Here is a 21,029-nt window from a genome sequence, read left to right on the forward strand (position 1 = left end):
CCTTTTTTTCCTTTTTCCCCTTTTTCTTATGTTTTCCTCTTTCCCCTCTTTTTTCCTTTTTTAATTTTTTCCTTTTTTCTTTTTTCCCTTTTTTCTTTTTTCCTTTTCCCCCTTTTTCTTTTTTCTTTTTCCCTTTTTTCTCCCCTTTTTTCCTTTTTGTTTTCCTTTTTTTTCCATTTTTCCCCCTTTTTCATTTTTTTCCCTTTTTTCTATTTTTTCCCTTTTTCTTTTTTTTTTCCTTTTTTTTCCCCACTTCTTTTCCTTTTTCTTTTTTTTTTTTTTGTGTCCCTCCCGCTTGCTCGAGGGCAACACCCGCTGCTTGCCCTCTGCTCGTGCCCTGAGGGAAGCCCGGGGCGAGGATCCAGCCTTCAGCAGAGGCTTGGGAACACCGCGGGCACCCTCCCGCGGCCGCTCCCCGAACTGCAGGCAATCCGAATTACAGTCACTCCGAATTAGTCAATCCGAATTACAGCGAGATGACCCCCCCGGCCCCTCCCGGTGCCACCTGGGCGCTGGGAGGAGGCCCCAGCCCTGCCCCGGCCTCCAGGCCTCGCTCAGGGGGCACCAGGCTGGAGGCGAAGCAGCGGGTCAGGGGGGATTAATTAGCTGAAAAGCAGCTTGGAGCTCAGGCCGGGATCTCATTAGCAATTAGTGTAACAGAGCCAGGGGATGCGGAGTCCAGCAAAGCCCAGCTCAGCCTCCAGGAAGCCAGGACAAAGAGACTTTTGGGGGCAGGGGACAGCAGAGCTGCCACCGACAACTGGCTTCTCACAGGGAAACTGCTGAGACGCTGCCAAAACCCATCCCTCCTTCCCAGCACGTCCTGCCAGAGGCTGTGATTTAGCAAGAACACACTGAAACAGCCTAAAAGCACCTGTAGTTGAGCTGAAATGGTGACTTAAGGTTAAAGAAAACCATCCCCGGTTAAAGTTTTGACTCTGGCAAAGCCTGAAGACTTCCAATGCATCTGCGTCCTCCCATCCAAAACCCAGGGGAAGACACAAACCCACCCCAGCTTTGGGGGATCCCCCCAGCTGCAGACTCCTCAGGCACCAGCAGGAACGTTTTTAAAAGACAAAATAAGACGGCTATTTCTCTAACACAGTGAATCAATGTTTTATTTTTTGTTTATTTTCAGTGTTCGAAGAGGTACAAGATGAGCAGTGAGCTCCAGGGAATGAGCCGGCACATTGCACTTGTGGCCGGTGCCCTTCCCTCTAGCCCAGGAGGCCCGAGGAGGCAAAAAGCACGTGGAGAAAAGCCCCCAAAGTGCCCCGAGTGCAGCTGAACCGTAACGCTGTGGCGTGGCTGCACCACCCCGCTCACGTGCTGCACCAGTTACACCATCAGACCCATGGGTCAAAGGTTTCCTGTGCCCAGAAACCCTCCTGTCCCGATTTCAAAGAGGAGGGTTTGGTTCCTGGGCAGTGAGCAAAGCAGGGCAGTGAGGGAAGGCCACGAATCAGACCCTGAATTAAGGAGGAATCAGTGTCAGAGCCCTTTTGAGTGCAGAGAGAACGCAAAGGTGACTCCTAAAGCCTGAGTTGTGCAAGGTGCAGTCGGTGAGCCTGGTTCTGGCCTCCCTTACAGCAGCATAAAGTAAGGAGGAACCGTTCACACCACGAGGGTTACAACGCAGTAATACCGGGTCTGCTGTGAGGCAGAGCCAGAGCCAGGCCCAGAGGACACAGTAAATGCAGAACCGCCTCTGCTGCCTGCATGTTGGGTCGAGGGGTAAAAAACCCGGGTGCTGTCCAGCAGGGTCATAAGAACATCCTTGCCCCAGCATCCTGGAAGGGTTTACAGAGGGCAATTCATACCATGATCCCAGCCCAGAATAGCACCAGAGATTAACCCAGGCTCTGCTCCCCGCTAATCCAGCGCCATCCCCCCTCCGAGACGTCAGGAGGGAGGCTCTGGGTGGCAGCGGTGGCAAGGCAGCATCTGCCCTTCTTGCCACGGCGCTGAGGCAGCCCCAGCTCTGCTGGGCACCACCAGAACTGCCCCAGCACCCAGCGGAGGCAGGGACGCAGGCACGGGTGCTGCTGCAGTGGGCAAAGCAGAAAGGACGCAGCAGCAGCTGCTGGCAGAGGCAGGGATGTCTGGGGGAAAATGGGAGGGGGAAAGGGAAGGTAAAATGAAGAGCTGCAGCCTCCAGCTTAACTCGTGCAAAATAACCTCAGGCACGGGTCATACAACCCAGCCCCCAGCAAGTGCAGGGCAGCCACAGCCTCCCCTTCCCTCCCAGCTCCCTCCCAGCACCCAGAATGGGGATGTCTCGGAGCATGGAGCCGGCCTGGGGGCACCAGGAGCTTTGTCGGGGGGTGTCTTGCTCCCAGTGCACCCCAAGATGTGAACGCAGGATCAGCCCCCAGCAGCATGTTGTGTAGAGCAGCTCGCTTACTTCTCCTTCGGGTCCTTATCTGCTTTGCCTGGAAGAGGGGGAGGAAAGAAATCAGGGCCCCTGTGTAGCACTGCAGTCGGATAATCAGAACAGCAAGACACGGCTGGGGTGCTGCCCTGAGCTCAGACACAGCCTCCCAAAGCCTTTTTCTGACAGTGGGCAAGCAAACAGCACCACAACCACTGCAGAAAGAACTGGCCTTTGCCTACCATAAAGCGGAAGAAATGTTCAAACCTTGCACGTGACTACTGCAGGAAATGAGCCAGCAAGCTCAGCGCCATCCTGCCCTGGCTCTGCACCACCAGCAGAAAGCCTCCAGGGTTCTGCTGCTCCCCTGACACACAGGGACCTGGGGCACCTCCAGCATGCCCCATATTCCACCATGCAAGGTCAGAGAGCCCCCACAGAGCCACCCACTGATCAGCCTGAGGCGTGTGGGATTTGCTGGGGGCCTGGGGGGCTCCAGGTTTACCGCATCCCTCACCGTGCAGCCAGGCTGGCAGCAACCCCAACAGATAACCACGAGGAAAGAGGCAGCCCGGTGAGGCGCAGCCCTTACCTTTCGGGATAAATTTCAGCGAGCTGCTGAATATTCAGAAGCGGGACTGCCCCCTCTTGGGCCCGTCATTGAGGAACTCGTGGCCCAGCCCGTTGCCACACTTGCCACAGGACACCTGGCGACACAAGGAGGGGGTCACAAGGGGCCTTTTGTCAGCATGGACCCTGCTATGAGAAACGGGCTTTTTTCACCCCATTCTGAGCATTTGGGACCCCTCACCTTGAAGGCCCCCGGGCGCTCCTTGCGCTTGGCCACGCTGTCCTCGTGGATGGTCTCGGTGAAGGCCGGCCAGGGCGAGGAGTGCTCGTACTTGGCGCGGCTGGAGAACAGCTCGTAGCCACACCGGGCACACGCGTAGATACCTGGGGGGGGGGAATGGCAGAGGGAAGGGGGGCTCAGCACTGAGACCCCCGAGAAGCCCCCCGGGGCCGTGTCAGCTGCCCCAGGACACCCTCACCCCTGGGCTCTACCCCCTGGGGCAGCCACCAGCCCAGGGCCAGGCACCAAAAGGGGGCTTTGAGCTCGCCCCCAGACCCCCTTTATAGGCAGCCCCCCCGACCCCTCCAGCCTCCCCCCAACCCCCCGGGGCTCGCCCCCAGCCCATCCCCGCAGGACGAAGCCCCCCAGCCACACCACCCCCCCCGACCCCCTTTATAAACGACCCCCCAAACCCCTCCAACCTCCCCCCGACCCCCAGCAGGACCCCCCCGACTTTTAGGGTCGCCCCCGGCCGCGCTCACCCGGCTCGAAGTGGTCTCGGAACGCCTCGCCCCCCAGGAAGGAGCAGAACGACATGGCGGAGCCCCCCCCTCCGCCTCCCCGCCCACCGCCCGCCCACTGCCACCCCCCCGCCCCGCCCCCCGACCACGCCCCCCTCCCCAAAAAAGCCCCTCCCACTCTGGCCCCGCCCCCTCCGCGGAGCCCCGGGGCCACCGGGGGGCGTGCGCTGTGGGGGGGGGGGTCCCACCTAGGGGGGGGTCTCCCCCGCTCCTCTCCGCTCCCCCCAGCCCCGTCCCGCAGTTTTGGGGCTTTTTGGGGCCGCTCCGGTCCCCCGCGTGCTCCTGGTGCGTCCCCCCCCCGGGGCAGCGAAGCACCGGGAGAGGGGAGGGGGCGGCTCCTGCCGGGGCTCCGCGGCACCGGGGGGGTCAGGACGGGGGGGTCCCGGCTGTGTGTGTGTGTGTGTGTCCCCGCTGCCCCCCCCCCCGCACCGCACAGCACAGCACCGGGGCCGGCTGAACGCGAACGGAGCCGGCCCCGGGGCGGAGCTCGGCGGGGCGGAGCGGGGCCCGGCGCGGTCCTGCGGATGCTCCGGTACCGGCGGTGGGGAGCGGGGCGAGCTCCGAGCCCTGCACCGGGCACCCAGACCCCGCCTTGGGACCGGGGCTGAGCCCTCACCTCCGGTACCGGCACCGCCACCGGCATCAGCCCTGCGGTACCGGCACCGGCACTGCCCCCCCCCCCGGTACCGGCCCCGATCTCCCCCGGTACCGGCCCCCCAGCCCCAGGAGCGGACCCTTCCCGGCAGCGCGGGGCAGGTACGGGCGCTGCGGGAGCGGGACCCCCGCAGGGAGCGGTGCCGGGGGCAGCCCCGGTGCCCGGAGCGGTGCTGGGGGGGCCGGGCAGCGACCGGCACGGAGCTGGGGGCTCCCCCCCCACCGTGGGCTGGGGTTCGGTGAGCGGCTCCGGGGGGGCTCGGGACAGAGCAGGGGGGACGTGGGAACGTGGGGGGACAGGGGACATGGGGACATGGGGACGGGCACCCCCGAGGAGCCCCCCCGAGGGGTGCGGGACAGGCTGCGGGCACCACGGGGCACAAAGTGGGGGGCACTGTGGGGTGCAGGCTCAGCGGGGATGGTGGCCCCATCCCGCCACCCTAATAGCAGGGGGCAAAGGGGGCAGCCGGGCTCCAGCAGCCCCTGTGGGGACCGTCCCTGCTGGGCCTGGGTCTGCGGGGATGGCGTGGAGGGGGGGTGTGGGATGTGAGCTGGGTGCCCCCATGGGGTACGTGGGGTGTGGGGGCTCCTGGAGGAGGAGGGGGCAGCAGCCCCGCGTGCCGCAAGGTAAGGGCTGTGCGGTGAAGGTGAGCTGCAGGCAGCAGGAGCCAGGCCTGGAGCAAAGCGCTTAAAGGGTTTCTGGGCCCTCCTGACGGTGACACGTCCACATCCCACAGCCCGGAGCAAGAGCCGGGGGCTGCAGCTGCCCGGCACGTGGAGCCCCCCACGCAGGGCCACTGCTCCTGCCCTCTGGATGCTGCCGGTTTAAATTAGGTCAGGCGTGCGTCGCGGGCTCCGCCGCGCTCCCGCTCGAGCCCAGGGGATTGATGGCTCGTGGCAGGCATGGGGAGGATGAGCTTGGGGCTGGGGTGGTGGGGAGCCGAGGATGCTCCGTGCTGCTTTGTGGGGAGCGGGCGCTGCCTCTCCTCAGCCACCGAGCTCAAACGAGGGGGGCACCAGGCAGGCTCGGAGCAGGCTGAAGCACCACGGAGATGTTCCAGGTGCAGGTTTGCAGGCAGCCTAAAGCAGGCAGGCTCCAGGAGCAGCTGCAGCAGCCACCGGGACCCTGCGTGGCGGCAGCATCGCCCACCCGGCCCCTCTGCTGAAGCTTTTTCAGGGGGTGAAGCCGTGCCTGCTCTAAAAGCTCTCGGGTTCTGCCTGGAAGCAGTCTGCGTTCGTCAGATGCCGGTGCGCAGAAAATTGATGTCCTTAGGTTGCAGCGAGACTTTCTTCAAAGCCCTGCGCTCCTTAATCACAGGATAATGCAGGGAGCTCTCCAGCTACAGCGCTCGTAACCACAGCAATTTGGTTTCTGCGGCGGTACGTTGTGAAGATAATTAGACGAGGGATTTCCAACTTGTTTGGCTGGGTGATAAAAACCTCTCTGGGAGGAGGCAGAGCCCTGCCACAAGCCCCGCTAGCGGTGCCAGCCCGCCTCCGGCAGCCACCGGCAGCTCTCATTAGCTGCAGAGGGCTGCTGGAGATTAATTTTTCAATTAACTCTCCTTGTTTTTACATCAAAAGCAAACACCATTTTGGCAATGGCCCACCTGGGAGGGTGTAGGTATCATCGGTGGGCGTGAGCCAGCGCCGGGCAGCGAAGCACGGCAGGAGCGCACTTTTGCTGCCTCGTGCGTGCAAAGGGGGGTGTGGAACGGGGAGGTGCTCGGGGACACCCCCCTGTCCAGGCTGCGCTTGTGTCTCCTTCTGCACCACGTCAAGCCAGGATCCTGCACCCGAGCCAGAAAGAGAGAGATGAGAAGCCTCCAAAGCTGCCTCCAGAGACACCTCTAGGCTCAATATGTGCTTTCTGAGCCCTGAGCTGAGACCTTCACCGGGGCTGCCCCGCACGGAGCCCCCACCGGGGTGCTGGTGGCCCTGCTGTGGCACCCCCAGGGTCCGTCCCCCTGCTCCGCACCCCCCCGGCCACCCCCACTCCCCAGAGGTGGCTGCGTCTCAGCAGCGCACACGTAGCCCCCGCTGTACTCGCTGTCCCTGCCAGCTGAAAACTCCCATGTAAACCCAGGCTATTATTATCTCAGTCTTCCACTCTGCTAATGGTCTCTCAGGAAACAGACTTTTTCTTTCCCCCCCCACCTCCTTTTTTTTTTTTTTTTTTTTTTTTTAGCTTTTATAACCCAGGAATACCGGAGCAGAGGTAACCAAACACCAAGCAGGGCGCAGCGGAGCACCGAGCCCGTGCCACATGCTGGGGAGCTGCTGAGCCCCTGAGCCAACAACAGGGCCACGGATCAGCACCGGGTCTTTCTGGTAGGCACAACCATGGCTGGGGGGGCCCAGGCAGCACCGGGGACAGGTTTGGCACTGGGGACAGCTGTGGCACTGAGCCACCAGGCTCAGGGTGCGCTGGGGGTGCCGGAGCCCTGGGTGGTGCCATCCCGGTGCTGGGTTTGCCGAGTAAATGCAAGGAGCAAGCCCTTGAGAGGGGGCAGATCCTGCCAGAGCATCGCTGCAGGCGAGGGAAGGAGCTCCCCAGCACCGCTCCCCGCGGGCTGCCAGCCCCAGGACCTGCTGCGATCTCTCCCTTCCCCTAGCCCCGGGCGTCCCCCCAGATTATTTGGGGTTAACAGTTGGCGCGTGTAAATCAGAAGCAAAGCGAAAGCCGCGAAGCAGGAGATTACATAAATGGAGCTGGAGGCAGCTGCGACGCAGCCTGTAATTAATTCGTGGTAGGAAAATGCTTTGAAGATCCTGGCTGAGGCACATCCCAGGCACGAGGCAGCCCGAGGGGCAGCACCCACCTGCAGCCGGGACCTGCTCAGCCCCGCTCCTGCCACGGGGATGCTGTGAGAGGAGGGGTGGGGGTGGAGGACGAGCTCCCTGTGCTCAGCCCGGTGCTCTGGGTGCTGGGCTCAGCCCCACGATGGTCCTGAGAGCCTGGCCTGCAGCTCCCATCCTTCCTACCGATATCATGCACCTGCTCAGGGGTTCAGGCAGCCTCGACGTGGCACCAAGCTGAGCTGCTCCCTCCCATTCCCTCGGCAGCACCGGCACCGTCGGCGATGCGCGCGATGGCAGAGCAGGCTGTGGCAGCAGCGGACGCCTCCCCAACCCTGGCACCATCCCCAGGCTCCCCTTGGCACAGGGACACCGATGGGACAAAGCCTCAGCCCGCCAGCACCAGGGAGGACAGCGGCGGCCGGGACGGCTGCGGGATCATTTTCCCTGTGGATGGGGACACGAAGCCTCTCCCCTCGCCCCAGCCCGCGGGGATGCTCCTGGCTGACATCCCACGGGGGCCGCAGCCGCGGCTGAGCCTGGCCAAGTCCCGCACGGCCCCGTCCTCGCCCAGCGTCTCCCCGTCGGAGAGCCGCGCTGCCCTGCTCCGGCTGCGGGAGGCCAAGCTGGAGGACACCAAGAGGAGGCTGTCGGAGGCCGTGCAGGAGCCCCTCAGCCGGCTGAGCCGGCTCATGGCCGAGGAGAGCAGCCCCACGGCACGGCTGAAAGCAGGAGGCAGCCCCGGGCGAGGGGAGCCAGGGGGGCGAGGGGCTGGGGGTCGCCGGGTGCGGGACTGGAGCCCCTGGGAGCCCAGCCTGAACTGCCGCTACGAGATCTGCTCCTACGGGGATGTCATCCAGGTGGTGGAGGTTGTGCAGCAGGAGGCCGAGCCCCCAGAGCAGCCTCCAGCAGCCCGGCCGGGGGGCTCGGTGCCGGGCAGGGCCCTGGTCTGCATCGCGCTCCTCGCCTACGGCTACTTGGTCCTGCCGCTGCCACCCTACGCTGCTGGGCTCTGCTTGGGGCTCACCGGTGGGTTGCTGCTGGGCTTCCTCGCCATCCTGCTCCTCCTGCTCAAGCCTCCGCCACCGCGGGGCCGCCTGCGCCCTGAGCTGCTCCCGGGGGGCCCGCGGGGAGCCCACGGCCTCCAGGTAGGAGAGGGGTGGTTGTGGGTGCTGGGGCTGGGTGCTAGGAGCTGGATGCTGGGGCTGCCCAAAGCTGCACGGCACCACGGGGCAGCCGGCTCCTCTCCCCTCCAGGGCTGGCTGAACCAGCTGCACGTCTACGACCCCGAGCTCTACCACCCATCGCTCACGCACTCGGTGCTGGCCACTCTGGACGGGGCCACCCTCAAGCTCTCCTACCCCAAGAACAACATCCCGCGCCGGGCCGCCTTCGCGGAGGAAATCCTCGAGGCCACCTTCATCAGCCAGCGCTGCTATGACATGACCGATGCCAAGGTGACCGCGGAGCTGCCCTTGGGAGCGGGGGGCTGTCCCCTCGCAGGGACCCCCAGTGCCTCACGGCCACTCTTGGTGTTGCAGGTCTTCCTCTGCCCCCCCTGCCTAGCCCGAAAGCGGCTGTGGAACAAGAAGTACCCCATCTGCATCCTCTTCCCGGACCGGCCGGACACGGAGCACAGGAGCAGTGATGAACACGGCACGGAGCCGCAGGGGGACGAAGGGATGAAGAAGCCACAGGTGCCCACCCAGGACATCCCAGGGGACTGCAGGGAAAGGTGCCTGTACCTCTTTGGGCGGACGGGGAGGGAGAAGGAGGAGTGGTACCAGCACCTCCTGCGAGCCTGCCACGGGACCCCGAGCAGCAGCCACGGTGAAGCCAGGCCAGGTGAGATGTGGCCACTGCTCCACACCGGGACTGATCCGTGGCTGGGAGCTGCCCCGTGCCAGGACAGGCTCTGGGAAGGCAGCAGGGAGCGGGGAGGGAGGTGGAGGAGCTGGGACAGGGCTCACCAGCCCACAGCTTGTGCAGCAGCAGGGGCACCACGTCACCCCTCGCTGCAACCAGCCCGGTCGTGTCCCCGTGTCCCCAGGCATGGGACCGGCTCCGCAGAGCACTGCCAGCAGCAGTGGAGGGAGCACCGAGGACATCCCCTCTGCCATCAGACTCAAGGACCTGGCTGGAAATGTCCGACAGAAGATTTTTCTGGATTACAGCACCTACATGGCCCGCTTCGTGCCGGCAGAGGCTGGGGGCAGCCCGGAGCAGAGCCCCCCTCACAGCGTGCTGAGCAGCCCTACGCCCGGGAAGGTGAGTGGGGCAGATCCAGCCCTCAGTGCCGCTGCCTCCTGGCCCTGTTGTTCACCTCCTCCCTCCTGGCACCATGATTTGGGTGGCCGAGCTGTGGTGCTGGGGAGCACAGCCCCAGCCTGCAGGTCCCACCCTGCTCCAGGCGCTCGTGGCTTCTCCCCACCCGCAGCTCGGCGAGGACACAGCCGGGCGCAGCGAGGGGTGCACGGCCTGGGTGAACGCACTGGTGGGGCGCATCTTCTGGGATTTCCTCCGGGAGCACTACTGGGCCGAGCAGGTGGCCAGCAAGATCCAGAAGAAGTTGAGCAAGATCAAGGTGAGAAGCAGGAACGACCCTGGGGGCACGGGAGGTGGCAGCAGCAAGGAGAGCCCCGTCCTGTCCCGATGGTGGGTGCCAGGCTGTGGTGATGATCCCTGTGTGGTTTCTCTCCATCAGCTCCCGTATTTCATGAACGAGCTGACGCTGACGGAGCTGGACATGGGCACGTCCATCCCCTCCATCCTCAGCACCTCCAAGCCCACCATCAACGACCGAGGTATGAACCCTGCTGCCTTGCAGAGTGGCAGGATGCACAGCAGCTGTTATTGAGGTGCCAGCCCGGTCCCCAAAGCAGGGAGGTTTTGGTGGGCACATGAGCAGCCCTCAGCCCCTGCGGCACTGACAGGGGCTCGCCCCTTCCCTCCCCGGCAGGGCTCTGGGTGGACATGGAGGTCACCTACAGCGGCTCCTTGCAGATGACCCTTGAGACGAAGATGAACCTCTGCAAGCTGGGGAAGGAGGGTGCCGCAGAGGACAGCGGCCCGGCGGAGGCAGGAGGAGAGGGGTAAGGTGACCGCATGTGGCTGGGTGGCATCCGCATCCTCCCACCTGAGCGAGGCGAGAGGGTGCTGGTGCCAGGGCACTGATGCAGCCCGGGGCTCACAGGGCCAAGCCTCGGCTGATCCTGCTGGCAGACAGCGACGCGGAGTCATCCAGCGCCGGCTCCTCCGACGAGGAGGACATCGCCACCACAGAGCCCGCAGGAGCCCTAGGAGAGCGGGTGCCCCCGCCCGGCACCGAGGGGTGAGGGGCTGCTCGGGGCCATGGGGCAGAAAGGGAGGTGCTGGGGGAGGCTCAGGCAGGGGTCCCGATGCATCGTGGCAGCCCTTGGCAAGGGAGGCCCATCCCTGCGGGGTGCTGGTGGCAGGTGGCTGGGGGTGCTGAGCACCAGCACGGCTCCGGGTCTCACCCCGCGGCTCCCCTCGCTTTAGCCACGTCAGCGGGAACAGCACGGGCCGGAAGATCCTGCGCTTTGTGGATAAGATCGCCAAGTCCAAGTACTTCCAGAAGGCCACCGAAAACGAGTTCATCAAAAAGAAGATCGAGGAAGTTTCCAACACGCCGCTGCTGCTGACGGTGGAGGTGCAGGAGCTGGCGGGCACCTTGGCCGTGAACGTGCCCCCGCCGCCCACGGACCGTGTCTGGTACCTGCCTTCCTTCCTCCCGGGGGGTCCACAAGCTGGCCACGGGGGCTGTGCCACGTGCGTGGGACGTGATGCTTGATGCTTTCTGCTGCTGTCCTCCCCCTCGCAGGTACAGCTTCCGTGTCCCACCCCAGCTGGAGCTGAAGGTGCGCCCCAAGCTGGGCGAGCGGGAGGTGACGTTCCTCCACGTCACCGAGTGGATCGAGAAGAAGCTGCAGCATGAATTTCAGGTGCCTGTCCCGAAGGGCTGGGTTTGTTAAAGGGCTGAGCAAACCCTGCTGGTTTGGTTTCTGCTTCTCACCCTTGAGATTTCTGCTTGAAGAACAGAAGGTTCCCCATAGATGTTCAGGTACCCAAATGCCCTTAGAGAGTAATCCATCTGAATATCCTCAAAGCCCTGGTCACTGCCCTCTGCCATAACCACTCCTGAAACCCTCCGTACAAGTGAGCCAGCCAAAAATAAGCTGCTCCTGCTTGTTCCTACCTGGAGATATTCAAAGCTGAGGAGCTGGGAGCCCAGGAGCTGTTTTTAGCCCTGATCTCTGCCCCAAGCTCCTGTGGCTCCTGCCACAGCCACTTCCAGGCCAAAGCATCAGCACTCAGGTAGTGGAACTTAAAATCACTTGTTTGTTTGGATTCCTCTTTACAGAAAATTTTGGTGATGCCAAACATGGATGATCTCATCATTCCCATCATGAGCTCCGGCCTGGATCCTCAGCCACCCACTGGAGAGCTGCCCAGGGACCCACCAGCCAAGGGAGAGAGGAGGCTCTGATGTGCAGCCCCGTGGGCAGGACAGAGATGCTGCACAGGGCTCGGGGACCTCGCTGGGACACAGAGCTAGCTGGGACCTGGCCACTGATGGCATCCAGCACTACGCCGTGGGGTCTGAGCTTCTTGGTTCATCTCATCCTCAGCATCCTGCTCCTTTGCAGATGAGCCGCCTCCTTCAATACTGCAAGCACACGTTCAGAGCTGAACCAGACCCCGAGGAAAGGGGCTTGCTGGAGACCCAAGAACTTCATGCACCTCCCACCAGCATCTCAGGACTCCTTCTGGCCAAGGGGGCAGCTCCAGAGCAGCAGAGGGCTGGGTTTTCCCCTGCCTGGTTCCCAAAGAGGGTGCAGGATGCAAAGACAGCTTCCACACTCGAGGAGTTGTGATCACCGCCGACCCAAAGCATCACAGCTCCAGGACACATCACACCCTTCCCGCTGGCAGCTGGGCTGCAAGGAAAACACGGGCGGGAAACGAGTCCAAAACCTGAATAAACCCATCACTGCCCAGTCTTACCTAGCAGCCACCTTATTGCACACACGTTCCCACGGCTGGATGGATGCCACGTGGGGCTGTGGGGTTCCTGGAGAGAGAAGGCCACGGATTGTGCCTCCAGCTTGGCAGAGAGAGTGCTGGGGTGTAAAAGTGAGGGATGGCAAGGGGAGAGCTGGGCAGCGAGGCTGGGCAGAGGCAGGCAGCAGGGTTTTTTTTCACCATTCAAAATGGGAGGGTCCAGAGGACAGCGCAGGCACTCGGCTGGCCCAGTTGATCCCCTCCATACGGGCCTGTCCCGAGTGTTACCTGCCCCAGCCCCAGCTGCAAGGTGCCTCAAGGACACGGTGCTGTGCACAGGTGGCACTGATCACAGGCAGGACACCCCTCCAGAAGGAAGGCAGGCAACAGGCACGGCTTGAAACCCCTTTATTGAAGGTGCCCCTTTAGGAAGCCTTGTGTATCGCAGCCCTTACAACTCCTCTTGCACAGCCGGCTTCCCTTTCACCAAGTGTTTCTTCTGAGGGCCCTACAAGAGAGCAGAAAGGAGAGGTCTTGGTGTTAGTGGCACACAGACATGGCTTTCAAGGCTGTGTGTGAGCTGGGTGGAGCAGAACTGCAGCTCTGGCCCCTTTCTGCTTCACAGGGCTGCTCCTGGTCCCATTCCCCATCTGGTATCCCTGCACTGCCATTCACCAGCCAGCCCTGGGGCCACCCTAGCCCTGCAGGCATCAGGAGCAGAACATCAGGGGCCTTGCACAAAGGGTTTATGTATCAGGATCACACATTGCCAGAGAGCTCTGAGCTAGGCCTGCACTCAGGGCGCGCTGGGGGGAGCGTTAATTTTGCTTGTGAACACTGCCAGGAGCCCCCCATGGGGGAGCAGCTCCCGGCTGGTGTTCGAGCCCTGGACGAGGCAAGGCCTCCTGTGACCAGAGGCACCGAGCCTCATCAGCCAGCTCCAGGAGCCTGAGGAGTTTCGGCCAGCTAGGAAACGGGGATTTCATGGACCAAATAAGTCTGAGGGAAGAGGCCGCAAGAATTACTTCTGTGACAAAATACTTCCAGCCAAACGTGAAGTTTTAGCACATTATACGTGGGGGAACCTCTCACCCCATGGAGAAAAGGGCAGATAAAGCCTCCACAAGCAGGTAAAGCCGTGGCCCGTCCCTAAGGCCCCCACCACGGTTACTCAGGGCTTAGTGCAGACGAGCAGGACACGCACGTCGCTCTCGCTGCAGAACAAGCTCCTGACGCTGAGCTGAAGGAAAACGGCTTAACATCTAAAAGAGCCCTGCAAAGACACTGCATAACCAATCCCCATTCCGGGGGCTAAGGAGGCTTAGCGAGTTTCACAGGGATTTCTGGCTGGCAGGCAGGGAACGCAGGCAGTTGTGTTCCTTGCTGCTAGCTGAAGGCCCAGCTCACCCAGCACTTCCTCCATTTCACATTCAGACCTAGGCGCCAGCCTGGTGTAGGCTGCAGAACTATTCAAGAAGCTCCATTTGTTTTGGATTTGTTTAGATGATTTTTTTTTTCTGCCCTGGATCTGAGAGAAAATATACTGCTTGGCCTTTTTGGAAGCTTCCTGACAGAAAAATCACAAGTCTGTGGCTGAATTTGACCCAACCTTTTCCTCTTAAGAACATTAAAGTTATAAATCATTCCAAACAAATCAAAGAAGTGCACAATTACGGGTGAAAGGGACCATATGTCCAACACGGTGCCTGCCAAGTTAACTGCTTGTTTAAAACATCCCGTGGTGAATGGAAGCTGGTTGGCCATATGGTGGTATATTATTTGCTAGCTGCCTCGTCTTGGATCACTCACACGACCATCGTGTTCTTCCTTAGCATAGGATCTGCTGTGTGAGTTGAATTCATGCCTGTCTTTTATGCGAGATGGTCCTGATCACTGCCTTGGCCGTTGTTATACCTAGAAGCAGATGCTTGGCCGGACTCAGTCGGTTGCTTTAGCCCCAGCTGCAAGCGTGGCCCGGTGCAAAGCGTAACTCACCATGAAAGCCCGCTTCTCCTGAGCCGTCTGGAAGCAGCCGTGGCCAAACTTGGACGTGGTATCGATGAATTTGAGTTCAATGGCTTCCTGAGCCCGCCGGCTGGTGTGCACCAGAAGGGACTGGAAGGGAGAAGTCACAGCGCATCAGGCTTACCTTTACAGAAAATCTGGATATCTGCTCTGATGGAAGCAGGGCTGAAATATGCTAGGTGCATCCATTAGATAACTATCTCCATGAAAATCTGCTTTCTCAGAGGAACACCATGGTGCCCAGGTGGCAGGCGATGCCTTGGCTTGTAGGGCAGCTCTGAAATGAGCCTGCTCTTTTATTTCCTCATGGTCTGCTCCCCATCATCAGGACCTGGCCGATCTCCCTGCCAGCCCCTGGGGCAGAGGCATTCTCCCCGTGCTGAATCTGTTAGTGGACAGCTATGGCCAGCCCCTGCCCAGCACCGGTTGCGCTCTCACCTTCCGGAGGGTGAGCACACGCTTCTTGGTGCCCACGACGCAGCCCTTCAGCATGAGGAAGTCGTTGTTGACCTCCCCATAGTGGGGAAAGCCGCCCTGTGGGGAGAGGCAGAGAGGGTTGGCAGGCAGCAGAGCTGGGTGGGAGCAGGCGTGACAAACTGGTGACATTTTCTAGGGAAGCAGAATGTAGTGATCGACAGTCCTTCCAGCTAATGATGCTCTGCACCCTTCAGGACACCTGCCCTGCAACACCAAAGCCACGCTGACTGTGTGATCCCAACCAAGCAGCACCCAGTGAGAGCTGGGGAAGCAGGAACCCTGCTGGAGGATGTGGGTAAAGAGAGAGCAGAGCTGGACAGACTCCTCAGTTAGCAGTTTATACATGTAAAAGGGATTTTTTTTAAGGGGATTTTTTTTTTAAACCACATAACAAACATTTCTCTGTTGAGTATGTTTTTTAAATGTCATTTGTACTTTTTTTTTATTATTTTTTTTAAACAATGGTCTCGGTTCCTGCCCAGGGTATCAACTGGAAGTGAAATGGTGGGCCTAAAAAATGCTCATAGAGCTGGCTTTCCATGTCCAGAACACGAGAAAGGGAATTACTGCATTTCCTTTGGTGAAATTCAAATAATTTCCTATGCAGCTGTGTCCAGTCAAAGAATTACTTCCCTGGCCCAGATTGCTGCAGCCAGGGCCACTTGCTGTGGGGTACATCAGGCCACCACAGCTCTGTCACCCCTTACCAGAGGTGTAATGGTCTTTTCTGTGACATCGTAGTTCGTTGAGGCGTTGTTCTTCACCACTTTGCCATCTTCCACGTGGATCCCATGGCCAATGCGGTAAATCTAAAAGAAAGGAACATGTTGTACATGGCAGGAACAACACGCCTGTCACTGAGACGTGCCCCCTGTGATGTGCCTTTTGAGCAGGAAACAAGGACCTGCAGGGACGTGCGGAATGACAGCCCTGCAGATCTCTATGGAAACATCAGAGGAGCTGGAGGGAACTGAGGCCGCTGTGCAAAGGATGGAGACAGCAGGGGAGGAAGGCGCAGTGGTGCTGGGCCATACCTTCTTGTTGAGCTCCGTGCGGTGGTGGTAGCCCTTCTGGCCAGCACGAGCAATGGAGTAGCCAACCCGGGCTGGGTGCCAGGCTCCGATGCAGGCAACTTTACGCAAGCCCTTGTGTGTCTTCCTGGGGAGCTTCTTGGAGTGCCATCGGCTCGTCACCCCTGCAATTGAGATTCAGGGCTGGCATCTGAGCACTGGGGGGAGATGCGAGGGGAGGAGGGAGCCTCTTCATCCTTCTGAGGTTCTCAGAAGACACCGCGTTGGAAGGAGACCAAGAGCTGTCCCCACAGCGAGGGCCCAGGGCATTAGGACTGGTCTCACTTCCCATGAATCTGATCACTGTGATATGTTTCTGTGGAGCACATCCCCACACACACAGACACACATCTCCACACACATGGGGCTGGTGAGAAGTGTGAGGCCTTTACATCCCTGTGACACCCCTGAGCCTCCTGGGAGGACTGGGCGCAGCAGGCAACATGACCGATAGGACATAAAGGACACTGAGTTCTGCTCAAATGGAAGTGCACCATCGTGGCAGCAAGGGTCCCCCTATTCCGTACCTTTCATCCCATGCCCCTTGGTCACACCAATGACATCAATCATCTCATTCTGGCTGAAGACGCTGTGCACGGAGACCTGCTTCTCCAGCCTCTCCCGGACCCAGTCGACCTTGTCAGCCACTGTCCCCCCGTTCAGCTGGATCTCCATCACATGGGCCTTCTTCTGCCGCAGGGGGAGCAGCTTCATCTGTGTTAAAACAGTGCATTAGGGCAAAACATTGCCCCTCACCCTGTGAGCACGCAGGCAGGGCTGCAACACCCACCACCTGTGAGAGGTGCAGGGGTGAGCAGGGGCCAGCTCCCCACCACACTGCCTGCCTCTTTTATGACAGTCAAGGATCTGGGTCTGCATGCCCAGATATCTGGGATCTTTTGGAGCCTGTACCTTGTTCTTAGGCCAAATTGTTCCCATTCTTACCAGCTAGGCCATGGTAAATGCCCCACAGGTGCCCATCACCAGAACACATCTGGGGCTGAGCATCATGCTAGGATGCAGCTCTGCGCTACAAGCCACAGCATCAGTCTCTATCCTTTGGTCATGCTCCCTCTCTGCTTCCAGACAGAGCGATTACTTCTAGTTTCAGCCACAAGGTGCCCTCGCTCTCTCCCAGTCCCAGTTCCCTGCACAAAGCCTCCACCAAATTCCCACAGCGGGAGTTTTCTCTGAAGGCTGCACCAGCCACAGGAGGTATGAGGCTCTGCCTCAGGCTCCGATGCAGTTGTTAACTCCAGGGATCAGTACAAAAACGGGCCCTGTGTATCCAGCAATCTGCATCTGGCAAAACTGCGTCTGCCAGTGGGTTATTTTTTTCCCCAGCACTTGACACCAGTTGCTAATTTGAGGTGATCATGGGGCCTGAGGTCCAGTGCTGACATAGGGCTCGCCCTGCGCTGATCCCCGGGCAGGGCGCTGTGCTGAGCCTGGCTCACACGGACGGGGCTGGAGTCAGGAGGTAGCTGGAAAGGTCAGCCAGCACCTCCCACCGTCTGCATGCTCCGTCCCACAGCCCTCGACCAGCCTGTGCCTGCTCATTCTCCTGTGACCCCACCAGGACACCCCCATGCTCCAGGCTCCCAGCCCCTAACCACGCTCTGAGGATGACCCCGAGGCCCCCTCTCCCACTGCCCTGGGTAAGGCTCTGACCTGCGTGTGCACAATGACACGAATGACCTTGCAGTACTTTTTCATAGCTGCAAAATCCTTCTCCAGCTGCTTTTTGCCATCCTCATCCTGCCATTTTTTGCAGTACTTGGTGAAAGCCTTCTTCTTGCTCTTGTGCCTACAACAGAAGCGTTTAATAGCTATCAAGAGCTGAACAGTGAGGCGTTTCTTCTCCGTGCCCTGCAGGCAGAACAGCACAGGGCCAGATCACCTCGCCAGGCACCTTCCTGGAGGCACCAGGTACCTGCGGGTACCTGCACCATCCCTGGCTGCCCACCCCATGAGAGGGGGCTCCGAGGTGGGAAGAGGAAAGCGAGTAACGAGCTGCAGAAAGGGCTGGTAATTCAGACCTTTCTGCATGAAGAATCCAGTTGTCTCCCACTGACTGGCTCAGTGCCATCAAAATACAAGCGCAAAATCAGAGCTTAGTGGAGAAAGGAGAACAGCCTCCACCAGGGATCGGAGGCATGTGGTGGGTGGATCTGACGGCCAACAGGCGCTTTTGCAGGAGACGTGATTCCTATGGTTATGAAATTCGGGTTTCCATTTTCCTCTCTGCCAGTGTGGGATTTGCGGTGTTGCTGTTTACAAGGGACGGGGGTCACGTTGTGCATCGATATTCCCCCTGAAAAATCTCTTTTTGCTCCCTTTGCTTGGTACCCATGCTCAAACATTCCAGTTTAACAGGGAGTAGATGGGCCCAACCTACACAAAGAGAAACCTGCAGCTCACACTGTCTGTGATATCACGGAGAGTGCTAACATGGTTCAACTACCAAAATAAATTTACATATGCATATGCTGATTCCTAGCATCAAGCTGTTTGCAGCATCTCTGTGCATGACTGAAGAGTTGTTTCTCGCCACCCCAGAGCCAGCTGCTGGTAGCCGAGCGGTTTGCAGTGGCTAGGCACCATGCAGAGCCTGGGGGAAAGGCCCGCAAGGGACTCCCCACGTGCAGGGGACCCCAGCGACCCACCGCAGCCAGGGAGGCACCTACCAGTTCTTGTAGAAACGCCGCCTGCACTCATCGCTGATGTGCTCAGCAAAAACGGTCTTGAAATTCCTCAAGCCCTTTGGTGTTTCTACATATCCCACGACTCCCACCACCACCATCGGGGGGGTCTCGATGATGGTCACAGCCTCCACCTCCTCCCTCTTGGAGACCTCTGCAGGACAGCAAAGGGAAATGGAATCAGATCATCCCCTGGGAGCCATCCGTGGCCCGTCCCTGTGGCCCACTCAGCAAGAAATATGCTGAGGACAGGATCACATCCTAGTCTCACAACCAGCCTCAGCCCTTCCAGCCCTTTCCAGCCCCTTCCAGCCTCCCAGCACCACAAGCCCCCCAGGAGGGCCACGTAGGTTCAACCACCAGGCACCCCCTAGATTAGATCCTATGGCCCAGCACACTTTAGCATCTTCTCCAGGTTGGAGGGAGCAGAATGCTGCATGCCCTGGTGTTTGGCTGCAAACCCAGGGGCATCCCACGAAGTAACGTTATAAAACTCCCCATCAATGTGCTCCAGGATTTGTCAGGTAACTACCCCACAGGGTCCTTCTGCCAGCAGGGTCCAACAAACCGCCAGCCACCATACTAGCATGGGAACTTCCCCCAAACCCCCTTTATGGCCTTTGGCCATTTAAGATCCCAACAGCATTCCAGGAGATAGGCTACAAGCTCTGTGCTCCGCCACCTATTTCCACAAGTAGCCTTTCCCCCCAACAAGCCCATGCCCTCTCCTCCTGGATGTGACCCCGCTTCTTCAGCCAAGCCTTACTGAGCCCGGGCCTGTGCACCTCCCGCAGGGTGTGCGTCATGCCAGCTTTGTAGCCCAGGAAAGCTGTCAGGTGGACCGGTTTGCTGGGATCATCCTTAGGCCACGTCTTCACCCTCCCTCGGTGGCGGCGGCTTCTCTTGTGGGGGAGGAAGCCCAGGTGGCCATGCCTGGGAGCAGAGAACTTGCGGTGGGACTGCGGAGAGGAAGAACAAAGCCGATCAGCCTCACTCTGTCCCAAAAGACACCGAAGGGACCAAGCCCAAAGAACAGTGGAAAATCTCCGCTTTAACATAAGTGAGAACTGGAAGGATTCTGGGCTGTTCCTTCTTTCTGACTTGAGAAAAAGACCTCGTAATAGCATGGGCTTCTCTTTAAGTTTCCACCACGTGCATCAAAGAAATCAGTAAGTTTCTGGACAAATGAAGCAAACTAACTGAAAACTTAATCTCCCCCCTCTCCGCTTGAAGACTTTCAAGAAGTACATTCTTTAATAGGTCTTCTCAACTGTGACGTTAATTATAACTATTAATTTGATATTCAGAAGCACCAAAAGGACCTGCTCAGAATTCACAGGGGCACGTTCAATGCTTTGTGTCACCAAGGCAAATGGCACCAAGCAGGCACAGGTAACAATCAGAAGAAACCAGAAAGGATGCCCAAAGGAATCAGCAATAACACGCACAGGTTAAATATGCACCTTGAAAAAAGAATTAGAAGAGCTAAATACATAAACCCCAACCCCAAGGTCATGTTGAGCCAGGCAGAGAAAAGCAGCAGCACTTCAGAGAGACATGGACAAATTCTTACAGCATCAAGGCAGGAAGCTAGGGGGTCAGTCCAAGCACTGAGGAGTTAGATGTAAGCCCGCTGCAGCTCCCTTCTTGCTGAGCCCAGCTCCAGCACCTGGCTGCACTTTCCACCACGCTTATTTTCCAGCCCCAGTGGAGTTCTGCTGGGTCCAGCCCCACCTCAGCTGTGCTCACTTAACCCAATAACCCAGCCCTGTTCCTTGTCCCTCTCCATGCAATCCCAAAGGCAGCAGCGCCGAGCTTTACAAACCATGGGACGTCTTCAGCCCAAGTCAGCAGCAGAAAGAGGCTATCGCGAAGTGCCTCCCCTGCCTAATACTTGGGATGTTTATCAGTCTGAAGACACAAATTTAGCCACTAGCTTCATTCGGCGCTATATTCATTTCATACTCGGCAAAGCTGGCAGGTTTGACTCTAACAGTTGGGATGTGGTAAAGGTCAGTTGCTGGTGTCTCAGTTTACCGCTCGCCCTCCTGAACAGCCCGAGCGTGAACGGAACCGATCACAATGGCTCCCAACCACGGCACAACTCGGGCAAAGCTGGGGGTCTGCGATTTGGGAGTCAGGTTTGGTGCGTTGAGCAGGCTGCTCTTGGATAGGGACAGATTAAATGATAATAATGATAATAAATGCGTCAGTGTGGGCAGTAAAGACTCGGTGGTTCTGGCTGGAGAAGAGGTGAAGCCAACACCGTGCGTGGGCACACTCAGGGGTGAAGCAACCAGTGCCACAGCACCGAGGATGCTCAGAGCATCCGGCACTGCTGACAGCGTGAACACAGCCCCTCCATGCTGAGGGCTGTGAGCTAAAACACGGGGGGGGGGGGGGGGACAGGGCCAGCTCCCAGCCCAGCCAAGCCCCCCCCAACACTGCCCAAGCCCCCCTCAAGCCGCCGCCATGTCCCCATCCCTCCCACCCCCGAGACTACAACTCCCAGCAGGCACCGGGGCTCGCGCGGAGCAT

General features: G+C 59.6%; 3 protein-coding genes across 6 annotated transcripts; 1 reads left to right on the plus strand and 2 right to left on the minus strand.

Annotated features, from left to right (window-relative positions):
- Positions 1-1,109: 1,109 nt before the first annotated feature.
- On the minus strand, positions 1,110-3,841 carry MSRB1 (methionine sulfoxide reductase B1). The gene is made up of 4 exons (XM_038187015.2): positions 3,704-3,841; positions 3,183-3,325; positions 2,964-3,078; positions 1,110-2,432 (listed from the first exon to the last, which is right to left on the minus strand). The coding sequence occupies exons 1-4, from the start codon at positions 3,756-3,758 to the stop codon at positions 2,401-2,403; spliced, it is 345 nt and encodes a 114-aa protein (XP_038042943.1). The 5' UTR covers positions 3,759-3,841; the 3' UTR covers positions 1,110-2,400.
- Positions 3,842-3,962: 121 nt separating this feature from the next.
- LOC119718444 (testis-expressed protein 2-like) lies at positions 3,963-12,466 on the plus strand. Of its 3 annotated transcripts, none has more exons than XM_072024078.1 (13): positions 3,963-4,498; positions 6,585-6,727; positions 7,463-8,343; positions 8,452-8,652; positions 8,737-9,040; positions 9,246-9,463; positions 9,606-9,779; positions 9,900-9,999; positions 10,155-10,287; positions 10,389-10,526; positions 10,715-10,927; positions 11,037-11,157; positions 11,577-12,466. In XM_072024078.1, the coding sequence occupies exons 3-13, from the start codon at positions 7,480-7,482 to the stop codon at positions 11,700-11,702; spliced, it is 2,592 nt and encodes an 863-aa protein (XP_071880179.1). In that variant the 5' UTR covers positions 3,963-4,498; positions 6,585-6,727; positions 7,463-7,479; the 3' UTR covers positions 11,703-12,466. The 3 variants fall into 3 exon arrangements, with proteins under 3 accessions (XP_071880179.1, XP_071880178.1, XP_071880180.1); XM_072024077.1 differs by lacking the exon at positions 3,963-4,498 and adding an exon at positions 4,706-5,776; XM_072024079.1 differs by lacking the exon at positions 3,963-4,498 and adding an exon at positions 4,707-5,776 and having other exon boundaries at positions 9,633-9,779.
- A 142-nt stretch (positions 12,467-12,608) lies between these two features.
- RPL3L (ribosomal protein L3 like) lies at positions 12,609-20,877 on the minus strand. 2 transcript variants are annotated; one of them, XM_005023351.6, is made up of 10 exons: positions 20,317-20,877; positions 19,258-19,450; positions 18,477-18,645; positions 17,461-17,596; positions 16,317-16,503; positions 15,754-15,914; positions 15,427-15,528; positions 14,681-14,776; positions 14,213-14,332; positions 12,609-12,725 (listed from the first exon to the last, which is right to left on the minus strand). In XM_005023351.6, the coding sequence occupies exons 1-10, from the start codon at positions 20,317-20,319 to the stop codon at positions 12,669-12,671; spliced, it is 1,224 nt and encodes a 407-aa protein (XP_005023408.1). In that variant the 5' UTR covers positions 20,320-20,877; the 3' UTR covers positions 12,609-12,668. The 2 variants fall into 2 exon arrangements, with proteins under 2 accessions (XP_005023408.1, XP_071880181.1); XM_072024080.1 differs by lacking the exon at positions 20,317-20,877 and adding an exon at positions 20,065-20,283.
- Between the last annotated feature and the right edge of the window lie 152 nt (positions 20,878-21,029).

The sequence above is a fragment of the Anas platyrhynchos genome, chromosome 15 (assembly GCF_047663525.1).
Source record: "Anas platyrhynchos isolate ZD024472 breed Pekin duck chromosome 15, IASCAAS_PekinDuck_T2T, whole genome shotgun sequence".
Classification (NCBI taxonomy): domain Eukaryota; kingdom Metazoa; phylum Chordata; class Aves; order Anseriformes; family Anatidae; genus Anas; species Anas platyrhynchos.

Excerpts from the sequence above, each read along its gene's own strand:
- LOC119718444 (XM_072024078.1), top strand. The coding sequence starts at position 7,480 with ATGCGCGCGATGGCAGAGCAGGCTGTGGCAGCAGCGGACGCCTCCCCA. Across the intron at positions 8,344-8,451 it reads GGGGAGCCCACGGCCTCCAG|GGCTGGCTGAACCAGCTGCA; the intron begins GTAGGAGAGGGG and ends TCTCCCCTCCAG. Across the intron at positions 10,288-10,388 it reads GCGGAGGCAGGAGGAGAGGG|GGCCAAGCCTCGGCTGATCC; the intron begins GTAAGGTGACCG and ends CGGGGCTCACAG.
- RPL3L (XM_005023351.6), bottom strand. Across the intron at positions 16,504-17,460 it reads GTGTCATTGTGCACACGCAG|ATGAAGCTGCTCCCCCTGCG; the intron begins GTCAGAGCCTTA and ends GTTTTAACACAG. Across the intron at positions 12,726-14,212 it reads AGGAGAAGCGGGCTTTCATG|GGCCCTCAGAAGAAACACTT; the intron begins GTGAGTTACGCT and ends GCTCTCTTGTAG.